The sequence below is a fragment of the Capsicum annuum genome, chromosome 4, assembly GCF_002878395.1.
Source record: "Capsicum annuum cultivar UCD-10X-F1 chromosome 4, UCD10Xv1.1, whole genome shotgun sequence".
Lineage (NCBI taxonomy): Eukaryota > Viridiplantae > Streptophyta > Magnoliopsida > Solanales > Solanaceae > Capsicum > Capsicum annuum.
The window spans coordinates 229,585,954-229,603,105 of NC_061114.1; the positions used below are offsets into that span (position 1 = coordinate 229,585,954).

General features: G+C 36.8%; 1 protein-coding gene and 1 pseudogene across 1 annotated transcript; one reads left to right on the top strand and one right to left on the bottom strand.

Annotated features, from left to right (window-relative positions):
* The first annotated feature begins 6,152 nt into the window (after window positions 1–6,152).
* LOC107868528 lies at window positions 6,153–10,554 on the top strand (annotated as a pseudogene).
* A 5,727-nt stretch (window positions 10,555–16,281) lies between these two features.
* On the bottom strand, window positions 16,282–16,978 carry LOC124898111. Its single transcript, XM_047411736.1, has 3 exons — window positions 16,892–16,978; window positions 16,649–16,760; window positions 16,282–16,592 (listed from the first exon to the last, which is right to left on the bottom strand). Exons 1-3 carry the CDS (start codon window positions 16,976–16,978, stop codon window positions 16,282–16,284), a joined length of 510 nt encoding a protein of 169 aa, XP_047267692.1.
* Window positions 16,979–17,152: the final 174 nt, after the last annotated feature.

The window sequence follows — 17,152 nt, forward strand, 5'->3', positions numbered from 1 at the left end:
GAGCCTAAACTGTAAGTCAAGCTGCTCCTCGATGCACGAGCCTAAACAGCAAGTCAAGCTGCTCCTCGATGCACGAGCCTAAACTGCAAGTCAAGCTGCTCCTCGATGCATGAGCCTAAACTGCAAGTCAAGCTGCTCCAAACTACAAGTCAAGCTGCTCCTCGATGCACGAGCCTAAACTACAAGTCAAGCTGCTCCTTGATGCACGAGCCTAAACTGCAAGTCAAGATGCTCCTCGATGCACGAGCCTAAACTGCAAGTCAAGATGCTCCTCGATGCACGAGTCTAAACTGCAAGTCAAGCTGGTCCTCGATGCACGAGCCTAAACTATAAGTCAAGCTGCTCCTCGATACATGAGCCTAAACTGCAAATCAAGATGCTGCTCGATGCACGAGCCTAAACTGCAAGTCAAGATGCTCCTTGATGCACGAGCCTAAACTGCAAGTCAACCTGCTCCTCAATGCACCAACCTAAACTGCAAGTCAAGCTGCTCCTCGATGCATGAGCCTAACCTGCAAGCCAAGATGCTTCTCGATGCACGAGCCTAATCTGCAAGTCAAGATGCTTCTCGATGCACGAGCCTAAACTGCAAGTCAAGCTGCTCCTCGATGCACGAGCCTAAACTGCAAGTCAAGCCGCTCCTCGATGCACGAGCCTAAACTACAAGTCAAGCTGCTCCTCGATGCACGAGCCTAAACTGCAAGTCAAACTGCTCCTCAATGCACGAGCCTAAACTATAAATCAAACTACTCATTGATGCACGATCTTAAATTGTAAGTCAAATCACTCCTGGCCTGCATGAGTCGAAAATGTGAACGGCTCTACAAAAAAAATAAATAGTAAAAGAGCAAAATAAAGAAAAGTATAAAGACTGAATGCATATTTGGAGTCCTTTGAAGATGTCATCTTTAAAGCAAAAGCAAAAGGATTCTTCATTATCTCTAAGCAATGAAGTCTTCTCGACTAGTAAAATAACTTGTGGTACTTTGAATATTGCTCTAGTCCGGAATTCACCAAATTACAGAAGTTATGCATCCCAAAACTTGAAGTAGAAGAAGAAATTCATAAAGTATCCAAATCTGACGAGAAGTAGAGTATCACAAGATTTAGGCTACAACTTCAAAAAAGAACCTGAAGAAATACAGATGTTCAATGATGGTGGTTTTCATGTGAAACGTAGATCTGCGAGTCTACTTTCCAATGCAAAAAACGGAACCTAATTCCGATACTTCCACATTGAGATATGAAATTTCTCGTGACGCTGCGCAAAGCTGAAATAACAAGCGAACCAGGATCAGAAGGCTGTTTTCAGAGCAATATCTGGGACGATTTGGTTGCAATATGGTTGTGGTTTCCGTACAAGACGTAGCTCTGCAAATCAATTTTCAATGCAAAAAACGGTACCTGATTTCGACACTTCCGCGTTGAGATATGAAATTTCTCGTGACGCTGCGTAAAGCTGAATAAAAAAGCGAACCAGGATTCGAAGGCCGTATTCGGAGCAATATCTGGGACGATTCGGATGCAATATGAATGTGGTTTTCACGTGAGACGTATATCTACGAGTTTAGTTTCCAACGCAAAAAACAGCTCTTGATTTTGATATTCCTAAGTCAAGATATGAGAGTTTTCGTGAGACTGCACAAAACAATTAAACAGTGACGAAACAGAACTGAAGGTCTGATTTTGAAACGATACCTGGGCAGATCTGGTGATAAGATGAGCGTGGTTTTCTCGTAGAACATAGCCTTGCGAGTCTACTTTTCAACGCTACAAGCCGTTCGTGATTCAGACACTTCCACGATGAGTTATGAAGCTTCTTCCACAGACGCGCCAAAGTGTTGAAAGCTCAAAAAGAGGAAAAGAACGTGAGTTGAATTTCTGCTTAGGCTGAATTACAATGATTAAAGAGGGCGTTGATGTCCCTTTATAGACTCTGAAAGGCCCCAATTTGATTTCAAAAAGGAATCTGCTGAACAAAGTTGTCTTCAACAAGAACTGGGACGTTTAAGTGTCCACAATAAGTCAAATTCCTAATCCTTTTTAAAGTGGGATAACATCATTAATCAATCCTATTAAAATTCGATATAGGACTAATAGCCAAATCCTACATGATTTGGATATATTTAGTCTTAAACAGAATTTACACTGGATTCACGTTATTCTACCAGAATAATCATGACTTTGAGGAGTCAGATTGTAATACCCCAGGAAATTTTTCGTTGAAATTTTGTGCGTAAACGTGTTGGGTTCTATTTTCTAGAATGAATTATAAATTTTTCGTGTGGAATGTCTTAGATTATGACCCACCATTGCGTAGAGTATCGAATAAGCTTTCCAACTATATGTGGATCATCCAAAACGGACACCCGAGTGACGAGTTATGAACATTCCGATCGAACCGTGAATAGTAGTGAACAGTAAAACGTGCAGGAAAAAAAGTACTGAGGCCTGGCGTATTTTTTATCCAACTTTAAACGATCATAACTCCTTGTACATAATGATCTAGGTGATCTACTCTATATAAACGAAAATATCTGCGAGTCCTCTTTCCGATGAAATTGGTTTCATCCAATTTGTCTATCGGAGCAAAAAGTTATGGTCGATCTACTTCAGCCTATCAAAAGTGAATTTTTGGGTCAACTTCAAACGATCATAAATCCTCGTACACAATGATCTGGGTGAGATACTATATATCAACGGAAAGATATAAGAGTCCTCTTTCTAATGAAATTGGTTTCATCCAATTTGGATATCGGAGTAAAACGTTATGGTTGATCTACTTAGACTATCAAAACAGTCCACCAAAGGACAGATGCGAGAATTATTTGATTTTTAGGGTCGTTTTGGTCATTCTCCCTCACCCAAAATCTGTCCAAACTCTGTATTAAAGCCTATTAGAAGCATTATATGTTATATTTCATCAAATTTCCTCAAAAAGAAAACCCTAAGCTCTTACATCCAACTTCAAGAACCTTCAAAGTTCACCATTAATTCTGCAAATTTATTCAAGATTCCAAGTTCCTAGTTCAAGAACTTCAAGAACCTCCAAAGTTCACCATTAATTCTGCAAATTTATTCAAGATTCCAAGTTCCTAGTTCAAGAACTCCAAGAACCATCATTCAAAGGCACAATTAACATCTCAAAAACGAGTATCGATCTAAAGTTCATCATTCAAGGTATGTGGGGTTTTTCAAGAAGAACTCTCTTTCGTTCTTCTGCCCAAAAGTAATTTTCTTTACAAAGGCATGATTTTTATTTTATTTTTATGAATTTGAAGCATGAACCCATATCTTATGATGATTATTATGAAATCTTGATGTTTATGATTTTGAAAGATGAATTTACATGTGTGGTGATATAAAGCATGAATCTTGAAAGAAATTTACTATGATTTTGATATTTGGGTCTTGAACCCCATTTGAAATTGTGTCTTTAAGAATATGTGTGCTATATGCACGTTGATGTTGAATATTTCAGATATTTTGAATGATTTGACCTTTTGGTTGTGAATGAGTTATTTTGAACTGGACTATGAAAGAAATCCACATTTTTATTGATTATGATAAAGGGGTAGCAAATTGGCTCCCGATGAAAATTGTTGAAGTGTTTATTGTGGATTTTCTTTAATATGAGCCTGAGGCTGATTTAAATTTCTGAGCTAAGTCCGCGAGTAATCTTTAGCACCGAGTGGGAGGTATAAAGTGACCTTACTTTCCTAGAACTACGTGCCCCAGTAGGATGTGAGCCTGAGGCTGATTTATATAGCGATCACTAGTGTTTTTGAATTGATACTGGAAGTCCTACTCCGATGGCAAGGATAGGACGGCTCTCCCCAACGTGGGTTGTACGTTGGACTCCATGTAGCCCACATGGTTTATGTCGGTTATAGGATCTCCCAGTGTGTGTGTGTTTCCTTGTGTCTATGGTGATTGGTGAAGTGATTTGAAAGTGGAATTGTGAAAGTTATTCTTTCGAAAGATATAAATGATATTTACATTATGAGAATTGATATTCTTGATGAACTGAAAGTGATTGACAAATTATATGATGACTCACATGTGTTATTATACTTATTTCATCCTCTCATGATTATGATGATTTTCTTTGGGCTATGTGAGTCTTTCATACATCCTGCATATTTCTTATAAATATTTATGATGATGATGTTTATACAACTGCATACACCCCCATATACTCGGTTCCTTTCCATGGTACTGACCCACATCTTCGGATGTGGGCTACATTTTCTCGGAATGTAGGTACAAGGTATAATTGTACCTTCGAATCCAGTCAGTTCGTGGTATCCAGTCAGCAGGTGATGAGTCCTTTTGATTCAAGGGCTTGGGTTAGTTATGCAGAGTTATAGTGTTGTATTTTCTTTATTCAGTCGTGTTGAGTTGGGGTAGTCGAGAGTCATGACCCGGCTACCTACAGTCAGTACTAGTAGAGGCTTCATAGACAGTCAGTAGAAGTTGATGTATTTTGTTTTCAATTTTGGTTGTAAAGGCAGAATTGTAATCCTGTAAAATTTCATTTTTGTATCGATTAGATTTAGAAAAGAGTTAATTTCTGCTGATTTGTATGGATTTGTATTTTTATTCAGTTGCTTATGAGTTATGCTAGTAGAAGGGTTAGCTTGGGGTCACTTGTGACCCTAAGCACCGTGTGACGTCTCAGAACCCGATTTCGGGGCGTTACAAACTTGGTATCAGAGCACAGAGTTCAAGTGTCCTAGGGTGTCTATGAAGTCGTGTTTAGTAGATTCTTGCAGAACGGTACGGAGACGTCTGTACTTTTCTTCGAGAGGCTACAGGGCATTTAGAAAATGTTTCTCTTCTTTCAAGTCTAAGATCGTGCTATAAAAAGGTTCTCCAAGAAGCTTATATAGATTCTCATCTTACTCTATTCTGGCCAACTCTGCCTCATTTTCAAGGTATCAGAAACAGTTAAGCTTAATTCTCCGTAGATAGTTATGGGATTGTAAGAGAGCTAGAAAGTATCCTGTCAGTGCTTTTGACTTCCAAAGATTGAAGTACTTTATTCATGTTCATAAAAGTCGTGAACTAAGCCTAGGTTAGATGTGCTTTCAGATTCCTCCTCAGAATTTACAATGTTAATCTATACTTCTCCCTCTATGTATTATTTTTGAGATAACATGATTTACAAGCTCCAGTTCTTCCCCAGGTAATGCTTCTATATTTTCTAGAAGAAATTTCAAAAGTTACAGAAAGGGCTTGAGAGGAGCTCTCTAGTGTGTTAAGTTCCTTAAGTTGAAAGTTATGCCCTCATTCTTATGAGTTATTTAATTAAGACAGAGTAAGGTGTATTCTTAGATCGTTGAATGTTGTGTGTCAAGTTTCTATCTCTTGTATTATGTAATCTTGTTATCATTATGTTTGTGAAAAATCAAAGTCTAGTGAAGCCGTGTGGGGCTCTTTCGATTCACTAGCATAGCTTCTTTGTTATTCATCTCATTTTCTTGTTCAAAATACAAACCAAAGTCTAGTGAAGCCGTGTGGGGTCTATTTCGATTCACTAGCATAGTTACTTTGTTATTCATATAACTTTCTTGATCAAAACACAAAACCAAAGTCTAGTGAAACCGTGTGAGGCCTATTTCGATCCACTAGCAACTTGTAGTTCATCTTGTTCCTTGTGCTGGCTGAAAATGTGGGATATGGAGGTGTAGTAGTAAGAAGGATGGTAAGTGTGATTTGTTGAGCATAAATATAGCGAAATCCCTTTTTGCATGCAATTGGGTTAATAGGAAGTGATATAGTTTGTTCGAGGTATGAAACGGGTGTTGACGGTATTTGTATGACAGAAAGTATAGGTTAGTGATGGAAGTACTCTGTGGGTAAGTGTTGTTAATCTAGGCGCTCTCCAGATTGCAAGAGGAATTTAAGTTAAGACGTAGAGAGCTATGAACTATGTTAAGTTGGGTATGAAGGATAGATAGTAGTGACGAGTGAAAGAAGGATGTGTTATTGGATTGTGAATAAGATAGGCTATATGATTAGGACCAATTATTATTGTTATGAAGTTTAAGTGGGCCAGTGTTCATGGATATGTTGTTTTATAATCTTCATGTGGGAGTTATGCGTGAGATCGAGTTGTAAATTATGTGAAGTGTGAGACCTTAAGTTTGAACGATTGGTGATCATGAAGCCGAATGTTATACAGTTATTTTTGTTATACAACATTTGTCGAGAAGATGCAGACAAATGGTGACCTTAATCTGATCGGGCAATTTGGTGTTGGGTTCTACTCTGTGTATCTTGTGGCTGACTATGTTGAAGTCATCAGCAAGCACAATGATGACAAACAGTATGGTCGGAGTGAATACATATATTTTCTATTTGATTGGAAGTTACTGGTGATGTAATACTTGCTTGTTAATATCTGTGTGCAGATAGATATGCCTGGGAATCAAAGGCTGATGGCGCATTTGCCATTTCTGAGGATACATGGAATGAACCTCTTGGCTGTGGAACTGAAATTAGACTGCATCTAAGAGATGAAGCAGGGGAATAGTTGGATGAGTTCAAACTTAAGGTGAGTAGACTGATGACAATGAAGGAAAATTTCTCCATATATCGTTAACTAATTGGTGCATCTCACAGTTTTCATCTTTTATAAGTCATCAATAACCCCGTTGTTATCTGTTCTGATGCCTCTTGTATCTGGAATAGTAGGTCATGGATTTCTATACTGCTGAAATATTTGGAAATAAATAATCCCGACCTTGATGTGACTTAAAATATATCCTTTCTATTTGTCCTCTTTTAAGTTTATTATTCCTTGTCTTGAGCCGGGGTCTATCGGAAACAACCTTTCTACTTCTCCTGAAGTAGTGGTATGGACTGCGTACATCTTACCCCCGGACTACACTAGGTGGGAATACACCGGGTTTGTTGTTGTTGTTGTATTTGTCCTCTTTAAATATCTGATATACATATTATTAGAACTTCATCTAAACTACACAATGGCTACTCCTTACACTTCTATCATTTTTTTCAACTTCAGCAAAAGTGCAGACTCTAACAATAGAGTAACTAGTAAGGGGTCAAATCATGCGTCTTAAGTCTTTGGCCGGGATGAGTGAATGGAAAAGCTCATGGCTGATAGTAAATTTTCATTTGTTGAATGGAAGATGAATGTATGGAAACGCATACGGCTGACGGTAAATTTTTCATTCGTTGAATTGAACATAAGTATCCTGGTACTTTGGGATGTTTCTTTTTTTTTGCATGTTCTATTTGTGCTATTGTATCTTGATTGTTAGCCTCGTCTAGATGAGGAAAAACGAACCCTGATTTCTGTTGCCATTACTCACTATTGTATTGAATGAGGAACTTTAGCTTTCTTACTGTGAAATTTGATCTATCTGATTGGTATTCTAGCTTTCAGTCTTTCTTATATACATGAACCACTATATTATTGTTGAGTTTACTCCTGTTTCGGTTCTTGAAGTGGCTTAATCTTTGACACCATGATTTCAGGAATTGGTGAAGAAATATTCTGAATTCATCGACTTCCCTATACATTTATGGGCAAGCAAAGAGGTTGAGAAGGAAGTTCCTGCTGATGAGGACGAGTCCGTTGATGAAGACGAAACATGTATGCATGATTCCCCTTTCTTGACGTGCAAAATGTTGTTTCGGTTTTAATCAGTCTGAATGTAGCATACTTGCGGAGTGAACTGTTCCATCCTTTTTTTCTTCCTGTATGGAGAAGAGGATGATAACTTGTGAAAACTGACCAAGTAAACATGTTAACAGTAGAAAAAGAAGAAAAAATCTGCTCCCTCATTTCCTATGTTTTTTTTTTTCTCTTTTTCAGTGGTCTTATTATCTGTCAATGTTGTGAACAGCTGAAAGCAGTTCTTCTGAGGAAGAGGTAGAAGAAGAAGATGCAGAGAAGGCTGATGATGAGAAAAAGACTAAAACTAAGAAAGTGAAGGAAACCACATATGAGTGGGAGCTTCTAAATGACATGAAAGCTATATGGCTTCGGAATCCAAAGGAAGTAACGGATGAAGAATATACAAAGTTCTATCACTCTTTGGCTGAGGTAAATATTCATACATTTCCTTCCAATGCAAATGTGGTATGCGACTTAAGTTTCTTGACCATTGGTTTTTGTTCGTTGAAAATCTGTTTGCTATTTTATCAGGATTTCGGTGACAACAAACCCATGGCTTGAGTCACTTCAATGCTGATTGCCGAAGGTGATGGATGAATAGTTCAAGTCTGTTCTATTTATCCCTCCTAAGGCCCGTCATGATTTATACGAGAGCTACTACAACACAAAACAAAACAATCCAACTTGAAGTTATATGTCAGACAGGTCTTCATCTCAGATGAATTTAATGAGTTGTTGCCCAAGTACTTGAATTTCCTAATGGTAATTTTAGTTCATCTAATACTTCTCTGACCTTATATAAAAAATCCTTGGTCTCTTGTTAATACATAACCGATTCTATTAAAATTTATGTTAATACTTATTGTGGTGCCATTTATGCCAGGGTCTTGTTGATTCCGACACCTTACCCCTCAACGACCCAAGAAAAATGCTTCAGCAGCACATCAGTTTGAAGACGATTAAGAAAAAACTCATCCGTAAGGCCCTTGACATGATCCGCAAACTTGCCGAAGAGAATCCGGATGAAATTAATGACAAGAAGAAAGGTCTAATTTATATTCCTAAATTTAAATTGTCTAATTAAATAAAAGTATGTTATTCTCATTCTTGGGTATGTCATTGCAAATGTTGAAGAGTCCAGTGATGATAATGAGAAGAAAGGTCAATATGCGAAATTCTGGAGTGAATTTTGAAAGTCGCCAAAGCTTGGTATTATAGAGGATGCAACTAACCGAAACCGCTTAGCTAAACTTCTCCGATTTGAGACGTATGTACTCTTTTTCCCTCTCTAGTCTTATACTTGATCGTTTTTGTTTTTTCAGTTATTGATGTATAGGTTCGTTGTGCATATTTACAGCTCCAAATCAGATGGTAAATTAACCTCACTCGACCAATACATATCAAGAATGAAATCTGGTAAAAAGGATATCTTCTACGTCACAGGAGCCAGTAAAGAGCAGTTGGAGAAATCTCCCTTCCTCGAGAGGCTTAATAAGAATGACTATGAGGTATGACTTCAATTTCAATATTAACGATCAAAAAAGAATTCAGTTTCGGTGTAGTTGAAGAGTGATGTTATATTTTTAGATAACTATTCATATATTTTTCTTCATCATCATTGAATTCTCATTTATATATACATTCATAAAGTCCAGCCATGAAAACTTGGTTCTCTAAACTGCCTGCTCTCATTTTCTAGGTCATAGTCTTCACGGATTCTGTAGATGAATACCACATGCAATATCTTAAGGATTATGAGGACAAAAAGTTCCAGAATGTGTTTAAAGAGGGATTAAAGCTTAAGGATTCGAAAACCAAAGAGCTCAAGGAGTCATTCAAGCCACTAACCAAGTGGTGGAAGACTACTCTTGCTAGTGACAACGTTGAAGATGTCAAGATTAGCAACCGTTTGGCTGACTCCCCTTGTGTAGTAGTGCTGACATCAAAATACGGTTGGAGTTCATTTATGGAGAAAATTATGCGTTCACAAACCCAGAGGTCCGTCACCTCTATGTTTACTCAAATTCCAACTTAATAATTTGATTGAGTTTATCTCTAACTGATTTATTTACATGCTTTTCAGGATGAGAACGTGAAACTGAGAGTAAAACTTATATACCAAACAGCTTTAATGGAGAGTGGCTTCGAGCTCAGTGATCCAAAGGATTTTGCCTCCCACATCTACAGTCAGTTAAGAGCAGTCTAAGCATTAGTGCTGATGCAAAAGTTGAGGAAGAAGAAGACGAACAAAGGCAGAAGAGTCTGCATCCGAAGATTCTGAACTCAAGGATGAGCTATAGATAGTCCTAAGAGATGTTACTTTATCTTGAAAAGAATATGTTGTTGTGCTAAATTGCTACGAGGAAGTATTGGCATGACGTTGTCAATTCTAATGTGCTACTGAGGAAAGGGAAGTTCAGATTGCCAAAGCCTAAAAACAATTAAGAGGTACTACAGAAAATGTTCCATGGAGAAAGGTCTAACATTGTTGAACCAAAGCAAGTGTTTTATCTTATGGTTGTGTATGCATAATTGACTCAGGACCAAAGCCAGGTTAACGAAATGGAGCTTGAAGGTGAATGAAGCTTTGTGTCTTTCTCCAGAGGCATCAGGACCATTTATTTTTTGAATGCAACATAACATGTGGCATATGGTTCTCCATTCTGAATTTGGTTATAGTTCTAGAGGATGGGATACAATTTGGCAATGGGTAAGACAACAATCTGGTGTTAAGCACTCAAGAGGAATGATTCTCAAAGCCAGCTTAGTAGCAGTAGTGCATGTCATTTGGATTGAAAGAAATGCCAGGATTTTCCAGCAGCAGACTACAACACTTGAAGACTTCATTAATACACAAGTCAGTCACACATGATTGCAAATTACAAGCCACCATTTCCTATTCTCCCTTCTTAGAATCTATGGTGGTTGTAGTCTAAATAATTTGTCCACTCTTGTATACTAGTAATGATTTGCACCCTAATTTCTAAGTTTTTTTTATAAATTTGTGTTTGTTTATAAAATTCGTACAAAGTCAAAGTTGAAATTTTGCATCGATTTCATGAATAACAAACAATGATTTCAATTGGAGTTCCGAATCCTATGACCCTAAGTCTTGTTAATAATATACATAATATTTTTTATTATTAAGTCATTCAAAAGATAATATTTAAAATCAAATATGTTATCTATTACATCAAATAAAAATGATGTAAAAATGATCTATATTACTTAAATTATTCGGGATAGTTTCGAAATAGTAGCATAATTTTATTTTTGAGGATGAACATAAACAAAAAGATGATAAGACACATGTTTCAAAATATATTTCATAAACTATGTAATACTCCATATATTATTTACGAATAATAAAGTCAAATACCTCTGGAAAAAAAAAACATCCGCTTCAAAAAGACACTGACATTGTGATATGATTTCACCGTAAAGGCAAACTTTGGAGGCCAAAAGATTCGAGTTTCAACAAAGCTGCTGTACCTTTGTGCCATTGAGTTTTAAGGAATGGATTTGAAGTTTATTTAATTTAGCTAATTTTAAAAATCAGAATATACACACATTACTTGCTTTAATAATTAGGAATTATTTGCTGGTGTAAAAATTATTTATACTAAGCATTGTCCGTATGTATTACTTATCAAGCTTGTAAAGTTTATGCACTATAACTATAATAATAAGATAACATACTCCTCGTAATATTATAAGTGTGGTTCAAGATGGTAGGATATACCTAGACCTTTTGTCAACAAATTTATTCTTGACAGAACCTCAGGTCATCTATTATAGGCGTAAATGGTTTTTACACTATCAAGTTAATTATTCACTTATAAGATTTCGTAAAATAAGGTATTTCCTCCGTCTCAAATTGAGATGACACATTGATTAAGAAAAATAATTAATAACATGGCTAGTTTATCATAGTACCCTTATTAAATGATGTTTATATTTTTGCTTTGAAGAAAAAGTAATTAATGCAAAGGGTAAAACATGGAAAAAAAATTTAAATTTTTTTTTTTTGTCTCTTCTTGATTAATGAAAATGTGTCTTTACACTCTGAAGGTGTATATTACTTGAAACCTTTAAAGTTTTATACTGTAACATAGCTTGTGACTGTATATACATCGACAATAGCAGAGTCAAGATTAATACTAAGGGGATTCAAAAATTTAAAAAGTAAACATACGAATGAGTCAAAGGGTTCAACCTACACTATATATACATAAAAAAAAAAGAGAGAATATTTTAAAAAGTATGATATTTGAATAATATTTAAATAAAATATGTCAGGGTGTTATATTACCTCCTAGCAAGCAAGCTAGCTACAACAACAGTAATAATAATTAGTAGCAGTAAAAATAGATGATGATTAACATAAGATGGCAAAACAGATGATTTGAGAGTCGGGTATTATCATCACAGTAGGACAAGTTTCCACTACACTAGTATACCAGTGCACTAGCAGAGTGCATAGTACATGTTTTTGCAAAGGGCAGAAATTCACTCACTCTTGCCGCTTCTTCATATCCTAGCTACTCTCTCCCATAGCAGCTACCCCATTCTTGCTCCTCAAATCCCAACAATGTGATCTTCAAGAAAGTTTATTTTTGAGTTTCTTAAACATGAAGCTGCTGGTTTTCACAAAAGACCAATAAAAAATGTGGTAACTTTATCTGGTTTGGGTGTTGGAAGTGTGGCTCGGAATGTGTATGACCTCCTTCTTTCTGGAGATGACGAGACTAAGGTTGTTTACAATTCATCTTTGTTTTTATTTTGTATCAACTCTTAGTCATGAAAAAACAATATACTATGTAATGTTGCTTTTTATTTTTCACGAGTTCGTGAGTGCTCAAGGGATATCAACATCACCCGACTCTGTAAGTAGAAAGTTTGGATCTTTATGGTGTAGAATACCTCACTTTGCCTGATTTATGTGATAACTTTGCCTATCCCAAACAATATACGTAGGTTGGCTTTAATGTAAACAACAAATCCATACTCACTAATTAGTTGTGGGGACCACTTAGTTAAACTAATAATATGTAGTGAGTAACTAATTAGTTAAATTAAACATTAATTAATTAATTAGTGATTAGCAAGTTAGAAGTTAGTCCTAGCTAGGGGAATTGCCTAGTGCTAGTTATTTTGTTACACAAATGTATAAAGCTGGTCCTGATCTTTCAAGTCATCTCTTTTTAATGTATAATTTGCATGTTTTTCCTATACTAGTTGGTTTAGTATTTGAGGTTTTTCTTTAGCAGACGAACTCTGACGTTTCGGTTTTTTTTTTTGCAAATCTCTAGGTTTATCCGTTAATGTTAGTAGTTGCTTACGGTATTTGCTAAGGTGGATTTGGCAGCAGGAAGAAAAGATGATTTTCTTTCACGTTCAGTAAGATGATGCTACTGTTTTGCACCATCATGCCTTTTGAGGTAGAGTTTGCTCTACCAAATTTTAGACTTGAAACCATGGTATAAGTTGAATCAACTTGGCCTGAGCTTGCCTACGTCTTGATTTAGCTCGACACTTTCTACAATAACTTGCGTAGTCTGTCTAATTATCGTCCTCTGCGTACCTAGGATTCTGCTTTTGTTTTCCTTTTGGATTGGTAAAAAGGCCATTACGTTGCACCCTGCTTGAAGTGAACGCCATGGAGCGTGCATGAGTTCTTAATCAATGTTATCTCGTATGCTTGGGTAGATCAAATATTGTCCTTTAGATATAACCATGAGCTCTAACGCTTTGGATTTTAGTTGTTGGGGTTCTAAATACATTGATAAATTGCTCCAACTCTTTTAATTTTGTGATCAAAATATAAGGTAAGGTGAGAAATGAAAAGAAAATGGAATCTAAAGGATGGTAAGGTGAAGAAAAAAACTTTTGTTAATCTCCACTCGACAAGTTACATTTTTCATAGTTCTTTACCAACCTATAGCTCCTAACCAGAAACCAGAGGCGAACCCAGGATTTGAAGTTTGGGGTGCACTAGTATTGTCAAAGGCACACATAAGTTCTGAATAAATACTCAAATTTGTGTTGATCGCTCGCCTTGTTTAATGTGCAGTTTAGGTTTTAATTTATAAGATATACTTTCCCTTGTCAATGGGGCTTTTCTGGAGATACCAACACTAAACAATTGATATTTCACTTAATAAAAAAAAAAAAAATTTCTGTGTTCATATATTTGTCATTCATGCTTATATTATTAGTCTTGAACTAAACATATATTTATATAATTTTTCTCCTTTATGCCTTTTTTTGTTAAATCTCACGCTTTATTTGTAATTTGTGCTTAAATATAATGAACCTTGAAGCTTTTTTTTTTGCCCTTTTTTGCTTTTGCTAAGGCGATGATAATTGTCTTTAAAACTAGAATTTGGTTGAGGAGAATGATATCTATCCATTTCAATTCACAAGAATCAATAACAAATTCCTATAAAATAAAAAATTCATCAAGAATATAAGTAAAAATAATTATTTATTTATTTTTAATCAAATCCCATGAACTTAAATAGAAGCAAGAAAAAAAAAATGTGCATGCTAACTTTCAAGCAACAAGTAAATATTAAAAGCAATTAACATTACCCAAACTTGAATCAAAAAATAAAAAAAATGAAAGGAAGAAATGTGTACCTATTAGCATCAAGTTGTGTGCATATATATTAATTAAGGAGAGGTGGGGTGAGATGAGGTGACTGCCTAGCTGGTGGCATTTAAATATATAAAGGAGAAGTAAAATGAAAAAATCGTGAGAGTCCATCAAGAAGACGTCAGGCCAGAAGGGCATTAGCATTTGAGTTCCAAACCAGTGTATCCACACAAGTATTATTATTGAAGGTGCACAGTTAAATATAATAACACTTTAGTAGGATATATATATATATATATATATATATGTATGTATGTATATATACAATTTTTTTAAAAGTTACTGGGTACACGTGCACCCTCGAGGCACCACGTGGTTCCGCCTCTGCCAGCAACTTCAGCAGAATTATCAAATTAACAAATCTCTGCCAGTCCCTGTTTTGGCTGCTTTTTTGCCGTGCCAAAAACATCTCTTTTCTATATTTGCATTCCGTAATAATCCGCTCCATTATCTGGGAAGGCCTAGGTACTTTGGCCTCCCATAATGCTGTGTTTCTCGCCTTCCATACTCTGTATATCAGTGCAGCAAGGGCCGCCAGTACTAGTTCTCTACACCCTTTCCGCTTAGTGCACCGTGCCAGCCTTTTCCATAATCCTTTGAAATCCCAACATGTGATTCCTTTCCTTAGCCACCCGAGCAGCTTCGTCAGACAAATCTTAGAAAAGGCACATTCAAAGGACAAATGATTGATGGATTCTGCATAGTCACCACATACCAAGCATCTATCATCCTGCGCGATCCCCATACGCATCAATCTATCCCGCGTAAGCAATTTGTTTTGTATCAGCAACCAACAAATGAAGCTCTGTTTGGTCCTAAATCCCCTGTTCCATATCCATCTATACCAAGGCCATGTATTCCTCTCACCTCGCCTCCATTCATATCCACTTCCAATCGTGCATTCACCATTTGAGGTGAGCCATCCCAGTTGGGCATATCCAGCCGCGAATATATCCCTCGTCTTACATACCTTTTTCCAATACCAACAACAATCTTTAGGGTGTGAATACTGCCACCAATTTCCCCCTTTTAAATATACTTGATTTACCCACTTTACCCAAAGATTATCCGCTTTTTGAGCAATATTCCATACGTATTTTGCAATAGCATCTTCATTCCACACTTTACATTCTTATAAGCCCAAGCCCACCCTGTTTCTTGGGTCTACACACCAGGTCCCAAGCCACCAAAGGGGCCTTATTCGAGCCAGCTTTCCCCTCCCACAAGAAGTTCCTGCAGATATTCTTTATCTCTTTGAGAACTAGCTTGGGTAGGATAAAGATGGATGCCCAATAACTGTGCATATGTAATAACACAACGTTAACCAATACGACCCTGCCTGCATATGACAAGTGTCGTGTGCCCCACCTCTTAATTCTCAGTGTGAGCTTATCAATTAACACTTCGCAGTCCATTTTAGAGAGCTTCTTTGCAGAAATAGGCACCTCCAAGTACCGAAATGGAAGTGCACCTCTTGAGTATCCTGTTCGTTCACACAGATCAGCAGCTACCTTTGGGTCCATATTCACACAAAATATGTTGGATTTTGATGCACTAGTTTCCAACCCCGAAGCGTTGGAGAATGTTTTTAACCCCCTTAACATCAGTAAAACTGATTGAAACTCACCTGCGCAGAATAATAGAACATTGTCCGCAAAACACATATGATTCAACTTCAAGTTCTTGCATTTTGTGTGAAATTGAAATTCCTTTGTGGCTGCCACTTCCTTCATTATTCTGGTAAAATATTCCAGTACATATGACAAACAGCAGTGTGGATATCGGATCCCCTTGTCGTAATCCTCTCTTATCTTCAATACATCCATACACACCTCCATTAATAGCCAGTGCATATTGGGTTGTAGTGATACACGTCATGGTCCATCAAATGAACTTAGGAGGGAAGTTTAGTGCATGCAGCATCTCCTCCACAAACCCCCATTCCACAGAATCATACGCCTTTTTCAAATCAATCTTAATCAAACAAACTCTTCTTGCATTGGTTTCTATTGTACATCCTCACAATATCTTGACTAATAAGTATATTTTGGACAATTGTTCTTCCAGTTACAAATGCACTTTGATTATCAGAAATGATATTAGGCAATACTTCCTTTAATCTGTTTGTGAGCAGCTTCGATATCACTGTATAGATGGTGTTGCAGCAAGCGATTGGTCGGTATTCAGTGACACTTTCTGCGTGGTCAGATTTAGGAACTAACGTGATCAAGGTATGATTCCATACTTTCAGCATCTTTCCAGCCCTGAAGAATTCCTGGATCGCTGCTGTCAGATCCCATTTAACCGTCTCCCAGCAATCTTTGAAGAACTAGCTTCCGTACCCATCAGGTCCCGGCGCTTTATCCCATCTATGCCCCATAGTGCTTGTTTGGTTTCATCAACCTCAACATCCTTCTCCAACATATCCCTTTCCTCCCTTGTCACAACGGGCCCCTGTCGCACAGTATAGTTGCATACATGATTCCTATTAGGATCGACTTCCCTAATAACTCAATATAGAAGTCTACAAATGCTTTTTCTATGCTCTTCATATTCGTAGTCATATTTCCTTCAGAATCTCACACAGTGAATATGCGGTTAGCTCTCCTTCTTGCTTTCAAACTGCTATGAAACACCTTTGTATTCAGGTCACCATGCTTCAACCAGTGCATTTTACATTTTTGTTGAAATAACTGTCAAAACCCTTTTTTAACCCCAAAAGGATTGATTTTAGATTTCGAAAGTGTTTTATTAATTAAAGTGACAAAAGAAAAGATTGTTTCGAAAAAGGATTATTTACATTTTTTTTATTTTATTCAGAGTCGCCACTTGACATAATCCGGTGT

Bases quoted from the DNA above. Each gene is read 5' to 3' on its own strand.
- LOC124898111 (XM_047411736.1), bottom strand. From the start codon at position 16,978: ATGCACTGGTTGAAGCATGGTGACCTGAATACAAAGGTGTTTCATAGC. The intron at 16,761-16,891 runs GTGTGAGATTCT...ACTGTGCGACAG, and splicing joins GAGCTAACCGCATATTCACT to GGGCCCGTTGTGACAAGGGA. The intron at 16,593-16,648 runs GTACGGAAGCTA...GGGATCTGACAG, and splicing joins AAAGCGCCGGGACCTGATGG to CAGCGATCCAGGAATTCTTC.